Source organism: Mesoplodon bidens, assembly GCF_964165515.1.
Source record: "Mesoplodon bidens genome assembly, chromosome: 4".
Taxonomy (NCBI): Eukaryota; Metazoa; Chordata; class Mammalia; order Artiodactyla; family Ziphiidae; genus Mesoplodon; species Mesoplodon bidens.
In genome coordinates this window covers 78,315,322-78,324,963 of record NC_138160.1, presented here as the reverse complement: position 1 = coordinate 78,324,963, position 9,642 = coordinate 78,315,322, and the positions used below count along the sequence as shown (strand labels likewise).

General features: G+C 42.5%; 1 protein-coding gene across 1 annotated transcript in view; it reads right to left on the bottom strand.

Moving 5' to 3' along the window:
• Positions 1 to 4,380: 4,380 nt before the first annotated feature.
• Positions 4,381 to 9,642, bottom strand: part of FAM81B (family with sequence similarity 81 member B) — a 49,163-nt gene continuing 43,901 nt past the window's right edge. Inside the window, exons 7-9 of the mRNA XM_081232696.1 lie at positions 8,170 to 8,305; positions 6,365 to 6,560; positions 4,381 to 4,675 (exon numbers count right to left, since the gene is read on the bottom strand). Coding sequence (XP_081088822.1) covers positions 4,542 to 4,675; positions 6,365 to 6,560; positions 8,170 to 8,305 — 466 coding nt within the window. The 3' untranslated portion in view covers positions 4,381 to 4,541. The remainder of the gene's footprint in view (positions 4,676 to 6,364; positions 6,561 to 8,169; positions 8,306 to 9,642) is intronic.

Sequence of the window (9,642 nt, the reverse complement as noted above, 5' to 3'; positions counted from 1 at the left end):
ACTAATGACTTTGACCTGACAGTTATAGCTCTTGGGTTTGCTTTTGATGGCCAGAACTTATGGAGGAATTATGCTTCACTGCACATTGGCACCAGCACCTTGCCCACCTCCAGTCATTGTCCATAATGTTTATGTAGCTGTTAGCCTCCCTCCCCAGAGACAATAAGAAGTGCTTTTAAAGTAGAAGAACCGGCTTTTTTCTGGGGCAACCTTCAAGATGGCGGAGGAGTAAGACGTGGACATAACTTCCTCCCCACAAATACATCAGAAATACATCTACACGTGGAACAACTCCTACAGAACACCTACTGAACGCTGGCAGAAGACCTCAGACCTCCCAAAAGGCAAGAAACTCCCCCACGTACCTGGGTAGGGCAAAAGAAAAAACAGAGACAAAAGAATAGGGACGGGACCCGCACCAGTGGGAGGGAGCTGTGAAGGAGGAAAGGTTTCCACACACTAGGAAGCCCCTTCGCGGGCGGAGACTGCGGGTGGCGGAGGTGGGGCGGGGAGCTTGGGAGCAAAGAAGGAGAGCGTAGCAACAGGGGTGCGGAGGGCAAAGCGGAGAGATCCCCGCACAGAGGATCGGTGCCGACCCGCCCTCACCAGACCGAGAGGCTTGTCTGCTCACCCGCCGGGATGGGCGGGGGCTGGGAGCTGAGGCTCGGGCTTCGGTCGGAGCGCAGGGAGAGGACTGGGGTTGGCGGTGTGAACTCAGCCTGCAGGGGTTAGTGCACCACGGCTAGCCGGGAGGGAGTCCGGGGAAAGTCTGGACCTGCCGAAGAGGCAAGAGACTTTTTCTTCCCTCTTTGTTTCCTGGTGCGCGAGGAGAGGGGATTAAGAGCGCTGCTTAAAGGAGCTCCAGAGACAGGCGCGAGCCGCGGCTAAAAGCGCGGACCCCAGAGACGGGCATGAAATGCTAAGGCTGTTTCTGCCGCCACCAAGAAGCCTGTGTTCAAGTACAGGTCACTCACTATCCACACCCCTCCGGGAGCCTGTGCAGCCCGCCACTGCCAGGGTCCCATGACCCAGGGACAACTTCCCCAGGAGAACACACGGTGCTCCTCAGGCTGTTGCAACGTCACGTTGACCTGTGCCACTGCCCAGGACCAGATGGCTTCACAGCCGAATTCTATCAAACACTTACAGAAGAGCTAACACCTATCCTTCTCAAACTCCTCCAAAATATAGCAGAGGGAGGAACACTCCCAAACTCATTCTATGAGGCCACCATCACCCTGATACCAAAACCAGACAAAGATGTCACAAAGAAAGAAAACTACAGGCCAATATCACTGATGAACATAGATGCAAAAATTCTCAGCAAAATACTAGCAAACAGAATCCAATAGCATGTTAAAAGGATCATACACAATGATCAAGTGGGGTTTATCCCAGGAATACAAGGATTCTTCCATATACACAAATCAATCAATGTGAAACACCATATTAACAAACTGAAGGATAAAAACCATACGATAATCTCAATAGATGCAGAAAAAGCTTTCGACAAAATTCAACACCCATCTATGACAAAAAACTTTGCAGAAAGTAGGCATAGAGGGAACCTACCTCAACATAATAAAGGCATAATAAGTTCCCTAAGGGCAGGGTCCATGATTATTTTGTTCTGTATTGTATCCCCAGTGCCTAGCACGTGAATGAATGAAAATATAAAAAGTAATATCACACAGAAGTTCAGAAACCCCGTTTATAAGGTAAAAACATGTATATTATAAATCAAGTTTTTCCTTCTTGGTGTTTTTGGATGCTACTTGCTGATATTATTGGTGACACCATAGAAGTGAGATGATGTTTGGTGAGTTTCTGCAGAAAAGGGGAGAGTTGATCGTGTCCAGAGCACTCTGGGAATGCTATTTCTTTGACCTTGAGCCTTATTGCTGTCCTGGCTCTCAGGTGGTGAGCACATCCACCTCACAATGGGGCTGAGAAGGAAGTGACCTGGGTAACATAAGGTGAGGGACTTGTCCTTCATCTTCAATAGGGAAGCAAAATACTTTGAACATGCTCAGACATTCTCCTGTACTTGTGGGGAGAGAAGTCTCACATTTCCCAGAGGATTAAGTATTGGTGTTTGATAAAGAATAAAGCACAATGTATATTGAGCTTCTCAAGGGGAATTTTTCAGTTTTATCATCTTTTTGGATCTGTGGCAAAATAAATGCAAAAAGAGGGAAACCCAGTGCTCAGCTGGTCCTCCAAGCAGAGGTGAATTTACTGTGAAATGATGGCTCTTGAGATCCAGGGTCCCTCACTTACGTGAGCTTTACCAACATGTTGTAAACTTTGTATTTTAACTTCAGTAAGTCCATTGGTTAAGACCACTCTTTCCACTCCCACTTCTGCTGATGTCAGTTGCCCCTGGAGTGGCAGTGGACATCTTTGGATCCAACTAAAGGGAAGTTCAGTTGGGGATACATTTGGGTTAGAGGGTTGTATAGATTAATATGTTGTTCACAGTCACTTCTGTTTGGAGTTAAGTTGCTGCTGTCCTGAGGTAGCAATGGCTTCCAGGAATATTCCTACATACTACTGTGTCCACTCATCGGGACAGAATATCAACAACAAATTAAAACTGTATAGGCTTTAGGCGCTACAAAATGTGTCTCCACCTTCTCACTAGGCATAGTTCTCAGGCCATCTAGAGTCTGCAAACCTCTGAACACCCCAACTTGGGATCCCAAGCAAGAGAATTCTAGCAGAGGATCCTTTGAGCCCCTACTCGCTTGCATTACATTCAGTTCTACATGGTTCTACCCTGTCAACACCAATACAAAATAACGATTCTAGGAAAGCTTTTGCCTTGATCTTGTGCTATTATTTGAATTACGAGTTAGAGCATTTTTGCTTACAAGGAAAAAAAATGCATCAACATTTTTTTTTTCCTATCTATGGTATATCGTCACAGCTTTTGTTGCTAAATGGGTAGAATAAAATGTGGGTCTGAGTGAGGTGACTTGGCTCTTGATCTGTGTGAATTTCTAATTTAACCCTTCCTACAACCACTTATTTGGTTTATTATAAAGAGTTACTCTTTGAGCCCCGTAGTATATTTGTTGTGGTGGTTATTTTTTAAAACATATTTTTACTGGAAACATATTATATTGTAATAATATAAAAACATTAATAATTGCTTAATGTAGAAAACAAAATTCTTCATAATTCAGTCACTGCTAGTCTCTTGTAAACTCTTACTTTTTTTGCATTCTGTAGTATGTGTATTTTAACTTATTTTAAAATATTTTTGACACAGGTGGGATCACATCCATTTAGCTTTGCAACTTGCTTTATTCACTTAACAGTGTATCTTGGATATCTTTCTGTGTTCTTTTTAACTGTTGTGTAGCATTTTTTGTTGGTGATATCATTAATTTAGTCAATCAGTTCCTTTTAATTCAGTAGTTTTCAGTTTTTTTACTATAAGAAATGGTGTTATAATGAGCATCCTTGTTCATATATCTTTCCACATTTTGGAATTATTTTCCCCCCTGCAATATATATTTCTAGCAGTAGAATTCCAGGGTCAAAGGTTATATACACTTTAAAATGTCAATAGATGTTTCCAAATTGCCCTTTAAATTATTGTACCAATTTGTAGGCTCCCCAATAATGTAAGAGAGTACACATTTCTCTACAAAGTGCAAGACATGAATAGTTTGTTTTTATTTTTCATGATTTTCCTGCCCAATACCAGGCTCTCAATTTAACATTTATATCTACAAAAGTTAGAAATATTTTAATTTTATGGGAAACTAATTAGTGTTTTTGAAGTGCTTCTGAATTTAGCACCAAGATAAAATTATGTTGGATGTTTTTCATGGAAACTGTTGTATTCTTTTATTTTACATCATTAACTCTTACTTGCTCATAATTCTGATACATATTGAGTACAATGAATCAATAGTTTAAATGTGCATAAGTTAGACTTGCTATAAATATTGGGATTGTTAGAAAACTAAAACCTCTGGATCAGAAGTTGCAGTCTGACAGTTCATTCGACTGTATCTGCCCTATAGACATTTCCTCACAGTTTAAGAACTATTTTGCACTAGTTGCTAATGCTTATAAATGGTTTCATATAAAATCAGATTTCTGGTTTCTTTTGAAAAATAAAATTTTTGGCAATAATGGATTTTATGCATGTAAATAATGGACTGGAACTGCATAGTTGCTATTATTTTTAGACAGGTAAGTGGTCTCCAATTTTCCACCATTTCCGCCATTCTTTAATATATTACACCAGGCCTACTTCACTCGTTTATGTACAACATTCAGATTTGTGGGCAAATAAAAATATAAAACGCATGTATGGAAAGAAATTCCTTAATTTTTTCACTAATAAATTAATGAAGACATAATAAAGCTTCTTTGCTTTATTGGGTTTCCTGGTACATTCATCTCCTTAAAAAGGTGGTAAGAAATAGAAGCAGTAAACATCCCAGAGATATTAGCTTTCTTTTTCCCAGCTTTTGACAACAAACCACTCCACTGGCTGGTGAAAAGGAAGATGACTGGAAAGTTTATACTTCCTGGAGTTCCACTATCTTATGCTGCAATTTCTTTAGGTCTTTCTGTACTTTATATTTCTCTAAATCCATCTTTGTTTTCTGTATTCGTTGGAGGGAGTTGAGAGAGTCATGAATCGATTTAAATCCTAGAAGAGGATATGAAAATAGGTATACTGAAACTAAACAATGCATTGGAACTTTTAAACGTTTTAACAAAAGTTGCTAATCAGCAGTCCTGCCATAATTGATCATTGTTTAATTCAAAGCATATTAAATTCCATTAAGACCAGTCTAAAAATGTACAATAATTTATTTCTTGTATGTCATGAAGATGCATTAGCAACAGTGTTTCAACTTATATCTGGCTTCATTGTGAAAATTCAATTCCTGTCCTTCCCCTCCATCCCAATGTAGTGCATAATGAAATAATTCTATATTTCAAGAGAGAAATTTAAAATATCTTCTTTCTATACACTTTGACAAGAAATTTGGATGATCTCTTTTTTATTCTTGTTGCCAAATTGAAGGTAAAGGCCACAGATGAGATTTTAAACCTTCTCTGAAAGCAACCTGTTTGAAGGACCTAAGGCGTGGTCCCTCGCCGGCTGCTCCCCTGCCCCTGGCCCCAGCACTTTGTATCTCTCTTATGCAAGTCTAGCCACTCATGACCACAGCCTACCAGATCTCAAGCTTCATAGGGTACAGCCCATATTTTATTCACTGGAGGCTTTCACAGAATCATTTCTCAACACATAAAAGGCATAAAAGAGCAAACCATTAGTTGGGAATCCTCATTTGCTAAACTCACACTTAGTAAAATGCAGAAACATGTAGATTGCAAATTGATCTTCAGTTCATCCTGGGGTTGTACTAGAATGAGTAAATTCAACTTCTGGTAGCTAAGTAGCAAGCAGGGCCCTGAAAGAATGGTCAGTTAAGTTTGGGGCAGGATTCTTGGCCAGGTAATTCATTCTTTTGATTTGGTGGTGGAAGTTGGTGGGGAAGGGTGGTGAGGGTCTGATTTCTAGGCAGGAAATGTTCCTTATATGCTTGGAACATCTGGCTGATTGAGACCATATCTTTCTAAAACACCTCCAAGGCATCTCCATACAGGACCATTTCCATGGATTTTTCTGAGATCTAGAGGACACAGAACGAGTTGGGGCTGTCTCCCATAAAGGAACCTTCTGATTCCTGGTGATTCTCTCAGAATTGTGGCTCGGGACAGATGGTTGCTCCACAGCAACTGTCCCCCCACCCTCTCCAACCCCCGTCCTTCCCTTTGACAAATTAGATGAGCGTTTCAAATTAATCCTCTTTGATGTTAGCTCAGCTTGACACTGCTGCCATTAGCTTCTTTAAGAAGAAAAGCAGTCATTATACTGGGCTTTGTTCATTCATCTCTCTTTTTTACTTCTAAAGGTCAGGTCTCCAGTTTGACAACTATCCAGGCTCATTACCTGCAGTTCAATGAGGGACATTTGATTTAGGCTCCTAATTCATGCTATACCCACAAATCAGGTCTTGATGATCTCCAAAGACTTTCCAAGTCTAACAGTTTTATGATTCTATGATCTTGGTTAAAAAAAAAAAGAAATCTCACAGTAATGGCAAGCCTGTGACACTGCCAAGTGTGAATGAGAAAGGGAATCTACCCACCTTCTGGTGGTATGCTGACATTCTATGGGATATTTAGGAAAGATGGATTAAATACAAAGGATGTCACTTTGCTAATGACAAGATTGCTCCCTGGCCATTAGCTCAAAGTAGAAAACCCTGAGGGACTGGATAAGAAAGGACTGATGTTCTTTACTTAATCAAAGGTATCTGCTCACCTGATTGATATTCATTCTGCATTTTCTCTAATTCACCCCAGATGTGCTTTTCCAGTTGGTTCATCTTTTTGGACAGTTTATTTTCTATATGCATTACTTTGTTTAGATCTGCTTCCTGTTTCTGCCTGTTAATGAAATTCTCTAATTTGCTTGAAAGCTTCAGTAATTTTTCTTCCATTTTTTTTTCAGACATATCCTACAAAAGATATCATGTGATAAAGCTTGAGAACACCTTTGTGGATTTGACTTTCAGCTTAGAGAATGCTTTTTAACAAGTTTGGATTTCTGTGCTAAACATGAGAATTCAAACCAAGTTCCCTTGTATCTAAAGCTATTCACAAACGGAAGTTTGGCCTTTGTTTGGCCTTGTTCATTTGTAGTTTCTGGAATTCTACATGCTGTGGGAGAAAAGAAAAGGCTGTGGTCTTTATGAAATGCCTGAGGATTTGGAATTTTAGCGTTTAAAGAAGTGTAGCCAAGGAAGGCGTTTTAGATACTGCTTGACCAGAGCTCCTTGGACATGCTTGTGTGTTAGACGTCCTTATTCCCTCAAGCTGCCTGTCTCTTCATGGACAGGCTTCAGGTAGAAGTGCTTCTCTTAACCCTGCTGTTTATTAGAATCACCTGGCCCATAACTCCCCTACCAGCACCTCCCCACCTCCACAATTTTGATTTAATTGGCCTGTGATGGAGCTGGGGAATTGATGGCATTTAAAAGCTCCCCAGGTGATTCTAATGGGCAGCAGGTTGGGGGCTGTAGAGGCAGCCTGAAGCTAATTAGCTTCTTTGCTCCTCCTGGCCCCTGTGCAGGCAATTTACCAGCAGGGCCTGAGGCTGACTTGGCCCCTTTGATCCTCTTTGGTCCCACCTGCCTGAAGAACGGTGGATTCCAGTCTCTCTCTTCCTTGTGATCGGTGGCTTCTTCCTGCAGATGACCCTGTGGTCACCTAGGGCTGCCTAGAACTGGTGGAGGAGTCTGCCCAAATCCGGAGCAGGACCAGCAGGCCCACTTGGCTGCAGATCTGACCACAGCCTGTCAGTGAGAAAGCTGTAACGTTTACCTCCCTCTCTTGGACTCCTGCTTCTATCAGTTTTAACAAACTCAGGTGGGGTAACTGGAGCGTCGTTTACTGGCTGCGTAAAGCCCCTCTACTGAAGTTCCAGAAACATCTTATCTGAATCATCTGCAAGACTGGCAGCCACTGGTGACACTCATGGCCCTGTGCTGCCCTGCCATCAGGGCTCAGCAGCGTGCTGGCTGTGCTGGCTGGCGTGGGAGAAGGGAGCCTGCGATAGGTCTCCTGTATGTCCCGGTCACCTCACCCCAAAGCTTGGGGGTGTCTCTACAAAGTCGGATCTGGAAAAGGAGTTTTGATAAACCTTTGATCTACCAAAGGATCTCCGGAGAGGTAAAACGACTTGTTTAAGGCTGTTTTCAGGCTTTATTGTATCTAAGCGTCACCCAGGGAGCTTGTCTGGGAGCACAGATTCCCAGGGAAGGCCCTGGAGGGTCTGATGCTTCAGCTCTGGGTTGGGACCAGGAATCTGTACTTTTAAAAACTCTCTTTGGGTTATTCTGGTACAGGTAGAGCCCGTTCTGAGAAGTGTGGGTTCACAGAGCTGGAGAGTAGCAAACAGGACCAGAAGGCAGGCCTCTGGATTCCTATTCCAGTGCTAAGAAATCAGTGACTGGCGCGGGGAGGGTCACGGTGAATTTTTAAGTGTGGCTTTCGAGACTGACTCGTGGCTCACATCTAGACAGTGGCCGTGCGGCTGTTAACTTCATGAGCAACACAACCCCTTACCAGTTTCTCCTGCAGGAGCTTCAGACACTGATTTACATGGCCAAGGTGGTCTTGTTCACATCTGATGGACTGGTTTTCTGTCCATTTTTGATGCTTCTCCATTTCCTCATATAGGCTCGTTGAAAGGGCATTAAATCTAGGGTGAAAAGTGGTTTGTTCTATTTTAATAAGTAAATTTAAACCTAAAACCAAAATTTATTGAAAAGTCTGCAGTTTTTTCAGATGATGAGGGTCTATGTGCCCAGCTAGCACTTACGGGGTGATGGGGGGGTGAGGGAGCGCATGCTGGGTCCCTGCCCCAAGCTGGCGTTCAGCCCACCTGCTGATGACACCCATCTGCACAGCCCAAAATGCAAGTCCACACAGTGGCAGGAGCACGCGCACACAGAAAGGCCTGTGTCATCCACGCAGGCTTCCTCTCGGGGCCCAGGGCACAGTGAGTGTGTGCGGAAAAATTACTTTGACAAGTCACTTGGCATGGTGTTACTCTATGGTAGAGGTTAGCACGCTTTTTCTGTAAGGGTTAGATAGTAAATAGTTCAGGCTTTTCAGGCCATGTAGTCTCTTTTGCAACCCCTCCACTGCCAGTGCAGCAGGAAAGCAGCCACAGATGACACAAATTAGCCTGGCTTGTTTATAAAGAAACAATGAGCATGGCTGTGGTCTAATCAAACTTTATGTACACTGAAATTTAAATTTCATATAATATTCACATGTCATGAAGTATAATTTTCTTTTCTTTAAAAAATGATTAGAAAGTGTAAAAAACATTCTTAGCTACGGGAAGACTGGCTAAGGGCGGTAGTTTGCCAAGTCTTTGCTCTGCAAGGGCCATTATGAGGCTAAGGAGGAGCTGGGCCAGAGAGGACTTGCATTGTCTAGTAAAGGAGAGAACAGTCAGAGGGAGAAGCGGGGAGGGGAGAAAGAAGAGAGCCCCAAAAGGAATCTGGGGAAGCAGAGTGTCCAAGGGAGACACTTCTTGGCTGTCATCTCTGCTTTAGGCAAAATCTTCAGTAAAGTCCCCATGGTCACCAATGGATCTCTGTGAGTGGATTCTTTTGGGGGTGTTGGGGGGACTTAAAGAGATGCTGAGTTACTCATGTGAGGCAAAATCAGAAATAACAAGAGGTGTGCAGGAAGGAATCGCTGGCATCAAGTTGATGCACCCTAGGAGTGTTAAATAACAGAATGAAGGATTTTCAACAGAGGTAGATGGTATTACAGAGATTAAAATGATTGGAATCATGTATCAGCAGTTTGAAAATTCACTGTGGAGTGGTTGAGAGTTTGAGAGGGGAATCCTCATTTGAAATGACTGAGAAATATGGGATTGAGAAGAGGTGGGCGGGGGACTGGCAATTTGTTTCTGTGTATGTTTTCTGCTTGTGACTTGCTCTTGGTAAGAGGTTAATTTCAGACTCCCTTTTAGACTAGGCTAAATATTAGATTGGCAGGAACAATGCATGTTGTTTG